This window comes from Ostrinia furnacalis, unplaced genomic scaffold (genome assembly GCF_004193835.3).
Source record: "Ostrinia furnacalis isolate ACB-3 unplaced genomic scaffold, ASM419383v2 OfSCF1909, whole genome shotgun sequence".
NCBI lineage: Eukaryota > Metazoa > Arthropoda > Insecta > Lepidoptera > Crambidae > Ostrinia > Ostrinia furnacalis.
Genome location: NW_021132148.1, coordinates 133,869 through 149,127, shown reverse-complemented (window position 1 = coordinate 149,127; position 15,259 = coordinate 133,869). Strand labels below are relative to the sequence as shown.

Genomic DNA, 15,259 nt, shown 5'->3' with positions numbered 1-15,259 from the left:
GATTTGTTATTGCCATTTCGATTACGCGCTCGTCTGCACACGAGGTTTTAATACACTCCCAAGCCCATGTAATCTGGTTTTCTTGAAAAGTTAAATTATTGAGTATTACAGTTTTACCTAAGTTTTAATACGATTTTTTTATGAAAGCAATCTCGATGTTGAATCCATCATCAGTTTTAGAATACAGTGTGTGTTAGGCAAAAATGTGAATCTAATTATTGACTCAATGCATTCAAAACATTATGTATCTTATATGGATTCAAATGGTAAAAGATTTTTTCCAATCGATCGGAGTCTATTCAATAGTATTGAATCAATACAAACAATCAAATCTTTCTTCTTTATAATATTAGTATAGATATATCTTATAGTCTTTGCTTCTAATTCCGACCTATCTCGACACCAAAATAACCAATGTTGGTTCATCACTTTAGTTTTGTAAAAACCTTACAAAAACAGACATCTACTTTCGCATTCATAACATCATCATCTACCTACCTTGATGAAGTTTACTTGACTGATCTAATAAACCCAACCAAGCATACAATTTACACTTGCGACGAAACGTGGTTGGTTAGCTAACACTGCAATTGAATCTGCGAACTTGTGTGGATATCAATTATTCCAACGTTCAGCTTATTGTGGAGTTGCCCGTGCCAAAATGGCTTGCGGTGTATCACTTACCCGTGTCTGCAGGTTGGCTAAAATGAGCCTTATATTTAGTACAGCTTGGTAATTATTATGCGACTGTTGGGTAGTTATTATTTATTTTTTACCGGAAGTGGCATCAGAGTTTGTTACAGCCGTTCTTCTTAGCACTTCTTAAATTGTTAGTCTCATTGATTATACACTAGCTTTCCGCCCGCGGCTTCGCCCGTTTGGAATTTTATTTGTCACAGAAAACCATTATCGCGTGCGTCCCTGTTTCAAAAACCGGCCTTTGTCCTTTCCTGGTATTCAAACTATCTCTATGCCAAATTTCATCAAAATCGGTTCAGTGGTTTAGGCGTGAAAGCAAGACAGACAGTTACTTTCGCATTTATAATATTAGTATAGATAGACTATATTCGTTAATCGAAACAATCAATATTTTTCCTTTATTACAAGCTTTTATTTTTCATTTTAGAGTGAAAAAGTTGCTACAGCAAAAATGTTGTTGGAACGTGAGCTAATTTAGTTTTTTCATCAAAATTAATTGTCACAAAAACCTCTACTGCCAATAAATGTGAACTAGTAAGCCGTCGGCGGTCTAAAATAAGCTATATTTCTTCATTAATCAGTTTATTCTACGAAAATAAGAATAATGAAAATTTACCTTCATTTAATAATATAATTTATGAGACGATATCAAACTTTTAAATAAACCAAATATCTCACATTGTTGAAAATTTGCCATATAGCATATTTTTGAAACGTTCGAATACAAATTAATATAATCCACAAATTCGTATTAGAATTCCTACATTTTCCTCATCTTCATACAGCTAAGGATAGATTCGACCAAACAAGAGTAAATAATAATCTCAGAATAAATCATTTTGACATAATTTCCCATACTGAAACTGTCAATGTGTCAGTTATACCAGGAGTTATTCTCGGATAAAAGTGTGGTCGAATCGGGCCTAACGCCTGTATTCACAAACGATGCTTGCTTAAGTGAAGCAGCAAATCGAACGCACAGCGTTGAATAGAGCTCTGTTTTTTTTTACACTGCGCCGCTAGTCCCAAACTAAGCAAAGTTTGTACTATGGGTACTAGACAACGGATATAAACATATTTAAATACTTTTTTTTTGTAATTACATACATATTATACATAGAAAACACCCAGACCCGTCACAGAAATTAAAATTCATCATTTCAATTTCTGCCCGACCGGAAATCGAACCCGGGACCTCTCGGCATAGTAGTCCGTTCTGAACCACTACACCAAACGGCCGACAAATTGGTTCGTATGTCACGCGCACTGTGAGACCTCATAGTAATGTTTGTGAATACGGGAGTAAATGTCAGACCATAGCTGCTTACTACGGCGTAACGAGCGCACCATAGCACGTAGCTCGTAGCAACGTCATGGCTACGTGAAAGCCGTAGTAGACTCGAGGGCCTTTGGTTCGATACTTTGCAAAAGGCATTCACTAACACAGTTTCTATTCGCACTATTTTATTTTCATTTAGGGATCCGTACACGTTTTTTTAGTAGGGGTTTTATATTAGTGCAATCACGTGGTAGTTCTCTGATGAGCTATGAACGATGGCTAAACTTAGAATACGTACTTACAAATATGTAATTTATGTTAATAAAAAAGATTACTTGATAAAGTTAATTTAATTGATTTCATGCTTGATTTACTGATACTTTACTTATTTTTATTTTAATCTGTACCAGGCTTAAAATAAAATAAACTAACACCTGTAAATAAAACTTACTTCTGCATTCTACAAAATGGTTTTTCCAAAGCTCAATAGAACCTCCATAGAACTCGCACCATACTCGCTACGGCGTTACGAGTGCCGTAGTTAACACCTGTAAATAAAACTTACTTCTGCATTCTACAAAATGGTTTTTCCAAAGCTCAATAGAACCTCCATAAAACAACACCATACTCGCTACGGCGTTACGAACGCCGTAGTACGTAGCGCGTAGCCTCTACTACGGCGTAGACTCGAGGGCCTTCGCTTTGAACGAACCTACTTCCGCTGCGGCGCGCTTTTAAAGCTTTGCCATTAAGCTCGACGAATTGATAAAGCACATTCAGTGTGGGAAATGGAACTTTAGTTTAATGAATTTACTTTTAAGGAAGCTTTCAAGTCATGATGTTTTATTCCAGTAACAAAATCACTACATAGTATAAACAAAGACGGTTTCCGGTATCTGTCCTTAAGTATACTTAGATCTTTAAAACTACGCAATGGATTTGATGCGGTTTTTTTTTAAATAGATAGAGTGATTCAAGAGGAAGGTTTATATGTATACTTAGCACCCGTGCGAAGCCGGGGCGGGTCACTAGTTACTGTATAAAATGTTATACATACAGTTGTAGGGTCTGATCATTTGAACTTTAAGAATATCTACCGTCCATTCGATATCAAGCTTTGTCTAAAGAACTGCTTCGTGAGTTTGACTTATCGTATAATTAAATTCTTGACTGTCCATCCAAATCTTTAGACTAAAAGCGTTTCGACAGCTCATCACAAAGTGGGTTGATTACCTTCACTTCGATCTCTATCAGTAGCGTCTAGACCAGTGCACAGTGGTTCCCAAACTTATTTAGTCTACTGCCCACGTTGAGAATAAATTACTTTTAGCGCCCCCCATTTTTGTAGTCAAGAGTCAAGCTCAGTCGGTGTCTAAGAGTCCTTCTAGTAGATGACGCCTCCCAAGCCTCTACACAACGTCCCGATTTTTTTTCTGGGTCTCTTACCGCCCCCCTTTAAGCCTGCAGCGCCCACAAGGGGGCGTTATCGCCCACTTTGGGAAAGACTGGTCTAGACTCTAGACTACGTCTTAAGGGATGCCGATAAGGCTTCAATCTCGCGGATGCATTAAATATCTCGCATTCGTCTAAGCATCGCGGGTGCATCGATCCGTGCATCGTAGACGGTAGTCGAAAATAGCATAGGGTCTGCTGTTCGGTAATCGATGGCTTTGTACTAATTTGGGCAGAGACAATTTGTAACTAAGGTACTATAACTCTATAGTCTGACGGCTAGTTTGTTATCTTCCAACGCTTAAAATTCTGAACCAATTGTGATTTTCAGCATAAAGATTTGAACCTCGGAAAGATGAACATGTATCATTTCTTATGTCGCAAAACAAAGTTAAGTTATAACAAGGCTAAAGGGCTTCCTCGTTTAGAGTAAAAAAAAAGAATCCATCATTTATGTTTTAGGTAAAAAAGTTCTGTATTACGTATCTAAACAAATTATAGACAGTATTACATAACCCAAAAACTAACAGTACCTACCTGTCTAACAATTTTACATCTTTCCATCGTTCTTAGGCCCAGAACAGACGGTGAAACGCAACTGCAACGAAACTGCAACTTTGTGATGATTCTGATGAATGAAACTGAAACTGAAAGTTTCAAACTGGTCGCGTCATGTGTCGTCTCTCAACGGACGCTATGGCAGAAACTTAGATGCAACTCAAAAGTAACTAGCAGTTGCAGTTTCGTTGCAGTTGCGTTTCACCGCCTGTTCTGGGCCTTAAATAACAGTTTTCAACCAAAATCGCGCCTACAGTTTTGCTATACCNTGTTCTGGGCCTTAAATAACAGTTTTCAGCCAAAATCGCACCTACAGTTTTGCTATACGTATTAATGCTTTTATGGAACTAAATCCCTTTCATCTGCCGCCCGCCCACGGTTCCTCGCCCGCCCTCGCGTCCGCGTGTCTGCTGCGTCTGCCGGCGAGACGTCTGTCCGGGGTCACCGACCGCTGCTTCCGGACGCGTCCGGAACCGGGTGTTGTGTCGCGAAAACATCGCGAACTTAACACTTGCAGCAAATAGTATTCTGAGAGTAGAACTGTTTATTTACACACGTCCAAATCAAATTGAATCATGACCAGACTTTCTTTTGAAACCAGTAGCCCTACATTAGAAGGTATTGCTTTGGAAGTTGATGATCTTTTACACAAAATCATTGAATGGATTTGTATTCATCCTAATAGCAATAAAGTTATTTGGCGTCCGCCACGACCGCGACTTAAAACAACTCAAAACTTTAATAGGTACCTACTTATGTTGTTAATAGGGAATAGTTAAAAAGGCTAAAGGGGAATATGTATTGGTTCAAATCGATAAGTAAAAAAAAGGGGTAGGCCGCAGACTGGAATGAACGGACAAGATAAAAAGAAGGCATTAATGTACAGTAAGTAGGTGTATAGGTCAGTCAGGTTAGGAAAAAGGTTTACCTTTTAGAAATACTGTTTGATTCGAGAAAAATCGAGTAACGTAGAGTCAAGCACATCAAGCTCAATACTGCTATATCCTATACCGTATCAATAGGTGTCATTTTGCAACTACATTATACAATTTGATGTGCTGTAAATTGTTTCATCTCAATTATTCAAACTCAAACATGCAATCGATTCGCGAATCGCGACGGGGCGCGCAGACATTAAATAATCGTATACCTAGTTAAGGGTCTCCCAGACTTGGCCGGCGAGACGTCTGTCCGGGTCAATGGCCTCCAGATCCGGAAGCATCCGGGACTCCGGGTCCTGTGTCGCGGGGTAGTTTGGGAAAAGTGCAGCTAATAAATTGTAGTTGAAAAAAGAAAACATTTAATATGAGCTCATGTCATGTCTATAATACTGGATCTCTGTCGGTAGATGCATGGCGAAAGAAACATTCCCAGCTGACTCGAAATTCATCCAGTAAAGTTCATCTCATGAATCTAGCTCGGTTATACCATGACAACAATTTTGTCTATGATTGCGTTAACAACAGCCAAAAAAAAGCTCGCTGGCTTTGGTTTAAACTTTTTATAATGAGTTTTGGTTACAACAAAATATATGCAAGCAACGTGACGAGATACACCGTCTGTCTGTCCAGGTCGACGACCCTCGATGTTGTCCGGGTTTATTTTTTCCGGACACATCACATCGTCGCGGTTGCGTGAGGATGAGTGTGTGTCCTCCTTAATTAACTCAAAAAATTAAGTTACATAGTTGCAAAGACAAAATGTTATTTTACTATAAAAGCTCACTAGAAATGTATCTAAATATCACTGTACAGAATTATTAAACCCCGTTTAGTAGTTTTTGCGTGAAAGAGTAAAAAAAATCTGCCCATCCATCCTCACAAACTTTCTTGGTTTAAATATGAATAGAGACTTATTTAAAACCCACAGGCGTAACAAACTCTACACCCATGTATTTTTAATTTAATTCCAGGTAAAAATGGTTACGCATTCGCCTACGTGGTATAATTTGAATAGTAGGCTTTATTTTCAAAGCTCTTTCATTATCACCCTTACCTTATTACGCAATAATAAATTGTCAAGTCTTAATCTCGTTTAATACAAGTCTAGCCGGTGTATGACGCAGGTATTTATATAAACGCCTTTAAGGATAGTTCAAGATATTAATAGAGGGCTTGACATTTGGAATGACGTCATTCGATAAGCAATGACGCACTTTTTGCTGACACCTCATTAAAACAGCAAGTTACCCGAGGGAGGGGGTGATATTAAATCAAAATAGAGTGTGCATCTACTGTATAAATGTTTAGTGTTGTTTCGAGAACATTCTCTTTTATGTTGATATTCTAAATAAAAACTCCAGCTTAAAATTAAGCTAATTTGTGCAAAATATCATTCAAAGACATTCCAAGTCCCAGACATCATTATCTGAGACGTGTACCAACCAAATAAAAGGATCCTTTGATGTAATTCAGGAGCTCTGTCAAAGGCGCTACAGGCTAGTAAATAAAGGATCGAAAATCAGTCTACGCTTCAAATTGAACTAAACGCCCCTCACGCACACATTGTAGGGTAAATTGAGATTTATAGGGATGCATGTGTGCTGGTCTGGGGTCTAGACGTCTGGCGGTGTTTGCCATGGGAAAATTGTCACTCCCCCGGGGGCGCCACTTGGGCCCTGAAATGAAGTGTTGTTGCACTTTTTATTTCGTTTGGATAGTTCCTTTGATGTCTGCTTGCTGCTATGATTCTGATTTAAACGTTTGCTCAGTTTGATTGGAACGATTGGATTTTCTAGCTCGTCTGCGTATTGTCTTTTGTATTCTTCGCTCTTATTGAAATTTACGTTTCGAAAGAAAAATTTCTTACAGAATATTTAATCAACTTTTCAGAAGAGCGCGGCGAGATCTCTCAACAAGCAAATACAAATGCGAATTTGAGACTCCTTGAAACTTGCTTTGCTGAAAATAGTTTAAAGATAAAGATAAGATAAAGATNTGTTGCACTTTTATTTCGTTTGGATAGTTCCATTGATGTCTGCTTGCTGCTATGATTCTGATTTTAACGTTTGCTCTGTTTGATTGGAACTATCGGATTTTATAGCTCGTCTGCGTATTGTCTTTTGTATTCATCGCTCTTATTGAAATTTTCGTTTCGAAAGAAAATTTTCTTACTGAATATTTAATCAATTTTTCAGAAGAGCACGGCGAGATCTCTCAACAACAAGACAAATGCGAATTTGAGACTCCTTGAAAATTGCTTTGCTGAAAATAGTTTAGTTCATAATTAATGCTATCAATAGTATCGAAGGCAGAGAGGGACAAAACCCTTTGTGAGGTAGTTACTATACCCATACTACTATACCTCTCTCTATGCCCTCAAATATGATTAAGTATATATTTTATTTTATTTTATTTTTTATTTTACAAGGAAAACAATACAGTTTTAAAACTATGTAGACTAACATTTTAGAAAACTTATAACCATTAACATAATATGACGCACATAAGAAACATTTAATTAGTTTACACACAATTTTGGTGTATAAATCCATTCATTTGTTTTGTAAATCTCAAACACAAGTTATAGATAACCAAGTTGTATTTACAAAATAGCTTCACAGATACATTTCAACCTGTCCAGACCAGCTTATTAAGCCCACTCAAAAGTGCAAAGGGCTTTGTTTATTTGCCGACTGTTTGCCAAAGGTCACTCGTTTATTACTCGCATTCGGGAACTTCCCCCTGCAGTTCAATGACCTGATGCTCGGTCTGTCTGCAGCCAGCGTTCGTCTGGGTTTCAGGATTGATAGGGTTGGCCATGCTAAGGGTAGAGTTGGCCCATTTGGTGGTATGAAATTAAAACATGATTGAAATACAAGAAATCAAACGAAATATTAAAATTTGATTGGCCAAGCTAAATGTAAAGTTGGCCTCTCGGTGGTTTGATATCGACTCTTGATTGAAGTATAAAGAGATGTATGGAAGAGGGTTCTTATCTACTTTGAAAACTCTTCCTTGGACCTTCTTCTTAACATGATATAGCACCATTAAACATCGGTATATTCAAATCAGGCTTTTACGAAGATATAGGTTTATAAGAATTGCAATGGGATCAAGTAGAATTCCTTTATTTTTGAAAAGAAAAAGAACTGCAATCAAAGATTTCTATTCAAAATTCCAGCTTGCATTCTACCTAAGATTTGAATTCTCTGCCATCTTCTTTGCTCTAAAGCCTTCAAGTCACTAGGATAGAAATAATCTTCTAGGCAAGCTTGCTCCCCCGGATTTGATTATTATGAATAGCAAGCCCACTCTCAAAATCTACAGATTACTAAAAACCGTTTGTAAAGGAAGTTCGATATTTTGTACCTATAGGTGACAGCCCTGAGCATCTAAGTTGTAAAGTTTCGTTAAAATGGGTATTAGTTATGGGGGGAGTCTGGGAGACATCAGTCTTGCGATTGTTTAAGAGGAGCTAAGACAAGCAGACTGCGCCGTTTTACTTGCATTGCGTTTATACCTTAACACCTTCGCTTTGACTGTCCTAAGTGCACTTTTATAATGAAGAGACTTAAAAAAAGTGAAATTGGAAGTTTATTTAATAAAAACAAATCAAATAGTTTCGTAATCAATACATAGGCCCTTTCCAGGGCACTCATACACGTCCCAAATATTGCTTGCCCTACCTTAACGTAATTTGTTGCCAAACCTAGTCTACGTAATATAAATAAATATCTTTATTTTGAATGTAACTTCAGTTTCTTTTTACATTTCTTAATAAATAATATTACTTGATTTGTCTCTATTTTATTTTCAAGATTCTAACTTGAGTTTCAAGCTAATTAAACAAGTGGTATTATTTATATTTCATGTTTTTCTTTACATTCCTAAAATTAATTAGTCTGGTATTTTCGCAAGCCCTTTTCCAAGGTTAAAACTATCTCTGCTAAAAATCGATACAAACCCGGTTTACCTGTTAAAGTTAGCTTACCAAATATACGAACAGACAGAATTTACACTAATATTAGTTTTGCTAAAACTAACATCAATAAATCTCTATTATTCTCATTAAAGTAACTCATCGATTCTATCAAACAATTTCAAATTAAAAATGTAAAAACAGGCGTTCGAACTTGCAAATGAGTCGCGATATTTGCATACAAAAGCACTACATATGAGCTACGGACTAATAATACCTTTAGCCACCCCCTTCTGGATTGCGTGATTGTACAGTCAAGACAAACCCCTTATACGACTTTAAATCGTATTTTTAAGCTATTAGAGACTAATATTATGATTCCTCTCTTGTTGTACCCATATATGAATCATCTGAGGGCAAATAACGCTACCCGTTATACTTTCTGTTATTTGTTTATGGTGTATTACCCGTAATCCATATTTTGCACGTTTGTATTGTTTATGTTCGTTCTTTATGATGCCATCTAATAGGCAGATTATTAGATTGAAATATCGCCTTATTAACGTTATGGCCCACAAATTGAAAATTCCTTTTTTACAACTTTGCGGGCTTAAATGAAAATATGATTTCGTGCTTCAAAGGGCATGATAATCCAATGAGTCATTGTCTTTCTGAGATGTCGGCTAATAAAGTGACACTAAGATTTTGACTTCAGAAGAAACGGCTCTCGAAGTAGTCTTATTATTAGGTACATCTCAAGAATGTTCAGTCTCTTGAAACTTATCGCTCAGTCATATCTTGAATTTGAATATTGAGACCAATCATTGGCTTGAATAAGAGTAATAACGCCCATATTCACAAACGATGCTTGCTTAAGTGAAGCAGCAAATCGAACGCACAGCATTGACTAGAGCTCTGTGATTGGTTCGTGTGTCACCCTGTGCCTCCACGCGCACTGTGAGACCTCATAGTAATGTTTGTGAATACGTGCGTAAGACTCCCAATCACCCAAAAGACGTGAAAAGAAAAACTGACGCTACCTGTCAATGTAATTAATATCTTTCCCTCCTGTAATACGCTCGAGAATCGCCTGTCGACAGCAGTCGATGACAGTCAGCATATTCATCAACCATATTTTCTTTGTACACAGGAGAAGAACTCATTCCTGAACTACAACGTGTCCTGCATTCTGACGCTGCCTCCGTACCAGCGGCAGGGGTATGGGAGACTTCTTATCGACTTCAGTAAGTAAAAACACTTGTATCTCAGCCATATGACGTCCACTGCGGAACATAGGCCTCCCCCAATGCTTACCATGTTGCCCGTCTTGTATTTTAATTAAGGTAATTGAAATCACAAGGCAGAACGACAGAGTTGAAGTAAAAGGTTTTGAAGTGCACATCACGTTACGGCAAACCTTGCTTGATGGACCGATGACCTCAGGAATTTGGCTGGCAGTATCTGCCTAAAAGCGGGAGATCGTGCGCTGTTTAGCAGAATACTTGCAGCAGTGAACTGCCTTAGATGTTACTCGGTTTTTTATTTTCTTTCTTTATTACTACTGTTTTGATATCACATTTTCGGTTGATCAAGCAAAACGTTCAGATACTAACAGATTTGTGAGATTTCTCTTACAACTATTGTCTCGAATTTTTATATTTTGACGGTCAATAAAATCCGTCAGCTTCTCTAATTAACGGTTGGCCTAATTTACCCAATTACTTGTTGATTCATTGATCGACGAAACGATCAGACGTCTAGACTAGATTTTTGACGACTAGAACGTTAACAAAGCCAAAAGACGTGTATTACGCTTGTAGGTTATTAGCTATTCATATCCACAGGAAAAACTACAGTACTTATTTACTTACTAGCGGCCGCCCGCGACTTCGTACGCGTGGATCCCGTTTTACCCCCTTCATCTATCTTACGCGGCTTAGATTTTTTCATACAAAGTCAAAGTCAAAATTTCTTTATTTGTTTAGACTAATAAATAGTTCTTACAAATCGTCATAAAATATGCTCTTAAGGAGCCTCTACATGTCTCATAATCTTTTTACCCTACCTTTACCTTACCTAAATACAAATGTTTTTTCCCGCTAACTCCCGTTCCCGTGGGAATTTTGCAATATCCTGTTGTAACTAAGCTTTAAGTTTACTAAGGTACCTGCATGCCAAATTTCAAGCGTCTAACTTAAGCGGTTTAGATTTTTCATACAAAAGGATTTTCCCGCTAATTCCCGTTCCCGTGGGAATTCCTAAGTATGCTATAACCGGCCCAGGAGTATGAAGAATAATTGTACCAAGTTTCGTTAAAATCTGTCGAGTAGTTTTTGTTTCTATAAGGAACATACAGACGGACAGACAGACAGACAGACAGATTAAAATTTTACTGATTGCATTTTTGGCATCAGTATCGATCACTAATCACCCCCTGATAGTTATTTTGAAAATATATTTCATGTACAGAATTGACCTCTACAGATTTATTATAAGTATAGATGTTCAAATTGACTAGTAAAATTAATTCATCCAGGATAATGAGATAAAGCTTTTTTCAAGGCGAGAGTGAATAAGCACTTACAGGGCAGTTGTGTTCCATCCTAGGCAGCATCTCACTTAATATCAGGTGCGATTGCGGTCAAATACTTGGTCTGCATAAAAAGAAACAGTGTTAATTTATGAAACATAATATTGGTATTTTCGCCACTTTTCTGTTTTATAATCATTATTACTATTGCTATGACAATATTTCAGAATCATTATTATCACGAGTGTTGAGTTATTTTAATTTGCCATCTCATGCCTCGTTAGAGTTAGGAATTTGTTCCAATGGACAAAACAAATATCTTTCCGGAACGTTTATTTGTGAAATTATTGTACGAAATTAGCGCTTTATTGTATACTATAACATTATTAGCGTGAAAGTTTGCGAGGATGGACGTTTGTTACTCCTCCACGCAATAATTACTGGATGGATTTTGATGAAAATTCACAATAATTAGTTCTAGGCCCTTTTTTATCGTGGGCTACTGTTATCTGGCTTAAGCGAATTTCTTCTTCTATCTTATGGCGATATGTGATTCTACGTTTGCCAATGTTTAGGGAGCAAACGGGGAATTTGTCTGCCTTGGATAATATTTTTCTAAGGCTGAGTAATAGCACCACCTAACTTTAACCGTGACTATAGTTATGTCCATGTTAAGTCCATGGTTTTATCGNATGGTGTATTACCCGTAATCCATATTTTGCACGTTTGTATTGTTTATGTCCGTTCTTTATGATGGCATCTAATAGGCAGATTATTAGATTGAAATATCGCCTTATTAACGTTACGGCCCACAAATTGAAAATTCCTTTTTTACAACTTTGCGGGCTTAAATGAAAATATGATTTCGTGCTTCAAAGGGCATGATAATCCAATGAGTCATTGTCTTTCAACGATGTTGGCTAATAAAGTGACACTAACATAACCTTCAGAAGAAACAGCTTTCCAAGTTACCTACCTAGTCTTAATTGTAGGTACAACTCAAGTATATTCAGATTCTTGAAACTGTATGGCCCAGTCATAGCTTGCATTTGAATATTGAACAATCATTGGCTTGAATAAGAGTAATAACGCCCGTATTCACAAACGATGCTTGCTTAAGTGAAGCAGCAAATCGAACGCACAGCATTGACTAGAGCTCTGTGATTGGTTCGTGTGTCACCCTGTGCCTCCACGCGCACTGTGAGACCTCATAGTAATGTTTGTGAATACGTGCGTAAGACTCCCAATCACCCAAAAGACGTGAAAAGAAAAACTGACGCTACCTGCCAATGTAATAAATATCTTTCCCTCCTGTAATACGCTCGAGAATCGCCTGTCGACAGCAGTCTATGACAGTCGCCATATTTATCAACCATATTTTCTTTGTACACAGGAGAAGAACTCATTCCTGAACTACAACGTGTCCTGCATTCTGACGCTGCCTCCGTACCAGCGGCAGGGGTATGGGAGGCTTCTGATCGACTTCAGTAAGTAAAAACACTTATTTATTTATTTAATGAAAGAAACATACAGCTTTTATATTACATATAGGTACAGGAAAAGTTTAGTTTACTCATAAGCCAAAGAAGTTTCCAATGTTAATTTGTCAATAGCGAAGACATGTTATAAAAAGTTTCGTAGTAAGTAATTTAACTAACTTGTATTTTCATCATCATCATCTCAGCCATAGGAACTCCACTGCGGAACATAGGCCTCCCCCAATGCTTCCTTGTATTTTAATTAAGGGAAATGTTTAGAACAAGGCAAAACGAGTGAGAGTTGGAGTAAAAGGTTCTGGAGCGGACATCACGTTACAGCAAACCTTGCTTGATGGACCGATGACCTCAGGAATTTGGCTGGCAGTGGCTGCCTAAAGCGGGAGCGTGCGCTTTTTAGGAGAGTTCTTGCAGCAGTGAACTGCCTTACGCCCGTATTCACAAACGATGCTTGCTTAAGTGAAACGGCAAATCGAACGCACAGCGTTGTGTAGAGAACTCTGTGATTGGTTCATGTGTCACCCTGTGCATCCACGCGCACTGTATGATCTCATAGTACAGTAATGTTTGTTAGGTGTTACTCCGTTTTTATTTTCTATCTTTATTACTTACTGTTTTGATATCACATTTTCGGTTGATCAAGCAAAACGTTCAGATACTAACAGATTTGTGAGATTTCTCTTACAGCTATTGTCTCGAATTTTTATATTTTGACGGTCAATAAAATCCGTCAGCTTCTCTAATTAACGGTTGGCCTAATTTACCCAATTACTTGTTGATTCATTGATCGACAAAACGATCAGACGTCTAGACTAGATTTTTGACGACTAGTACGTTAACAAAGCCGAATAATGGTACCTTTAGAGACGAACATTATACCCCTATAAAGAGCAATAAATATAGCTATTCATATCCACAGGAAAAACTATAGCAAACCATTGAGTATTTACTTATGTTCAAAGTGTCTGTTAATAAAATTATTCCTTTCAGATAAAGGCAATAAAATAATGTTAACTTATGAAACTTCATCAATCAATCATTACTAGGTGTGCCCGCGTTGTCGTACGCGTGGAAATAGTTTGAATAATATTTCCCGTTTTTGCAACATTGGCTGTAGGGTGATATAGCCTAAAGTCGTCCTCGATAATTGGACCAGAAGCAAACAAACTCTTCAGCTTTATAATATTAAAGTATAGATTACTGTTGCTTTGACAATATTTCAGAATCATTATTATAACAAGTGTTGAGTTATTTTAATTTGCCATCTCATACCTCGTTAGAGTTCGGAATTTCTTCCAATGGACACAACAAATATCTTTCCGGAACGTTTATTCGTGAAATTATTGTACGAAATTAGCGCTTTATTTATTGTATACTATAACATTATTAGCGTGATTTGCGAGGATGGACGCTTGTTACTCCTCCACGCAATAATTACTGGATGGATTTTGATGAAAATTCACAATAATTAGTTCTAGGCCCTTTTTTATCGTGGGCTACTGTTCTCTGTTGATGTTAACTTTTCTGTTATACCTGGCCTAAGCGAATTTCCTCTTCTCTCTTATGGCGATATGTGATTCTACGTTTGCCAATGTTTAGGGAGCAAACGGGGAATTTGTCTGCCTTGGATATTTTATTTGTCTAAGGCTGGTGATGCTCAGCCTATAACCATGACTATAACGATAGATAACCGGTATTTTTGTATAGAGTTTGACAGACAATTGACGTTTATTATAACAAGTTATAAGTCTATGGTTTTATGGAAATCGGTTCAAGGTTACAGTTAAAATAAACAAACATAGGCGCAATCGCATGTAAACGGATGAAAGGGTACATCGCTTCATTCATACGTTTTGTATGGAATCGGGCCGAATAATATTTGTTCCCAAAGCTAAGTCCGCTGGCGCCAGATATTATCAATAGGAACGCAATGGACGGAACGTTGCCCTAGGCCCAGGACAAACGTGACGTTGGATATTGTTTTACCAGTAATGCCTACGGTTAGGTATATTTGGCCTAAACTTATGAGCGAGTGCAAAACCCTCTCACAAGTATGATAGACTAGAGTCTCATATCGATTCTGTTTGCAAAATCGATTTGAAATCATTCTTTCATCGCAAAAATTCGGAATATTAGTTTTTGAATCTGCATTAAAAATAGTTTCTTTTTGTAAATGTAATCCATAAACAATGGTAGACTTAACTATGTATAAAAAGATTGTGTTTTGGGAAAATCGTAGAAGTGTTTAAAAGGCCCGATTATGTATTTAACTTGATAGTTTTGTACTACTACCAGCTGTCATATTTTATGACACGCGTACAAAACCGCACGGGTCCTTGTGCAAACAGCATTTTTCAGTCAACTCAAGTATTTAGTAAAAACCAT

At 37.3% G+C, this 15,259-nt stretch overlaps 1 protein-coding gene across 1 annotated transcript in view; it reads left to right on the top strand.

Annotated features, from left to right (window-relative positions):
* Positions 1–15,259, top strand: part of chm (lysine acetyltransferase chameau) — a 51,164-nt gene that overhangs the window by 27,193 nt on the left and 8,712 nt on the right. The window contains exon 12 of the mRNA XM_028306209.1: positions 9,999–10,092. Within this exon, the coding sequence (XP_028162010.1) occupies positions 9,999–10,092 (94 nt within the window). The remainder of the gene's footprint in view (positions 1–9,998; positions 10,093–15,259) is intronic.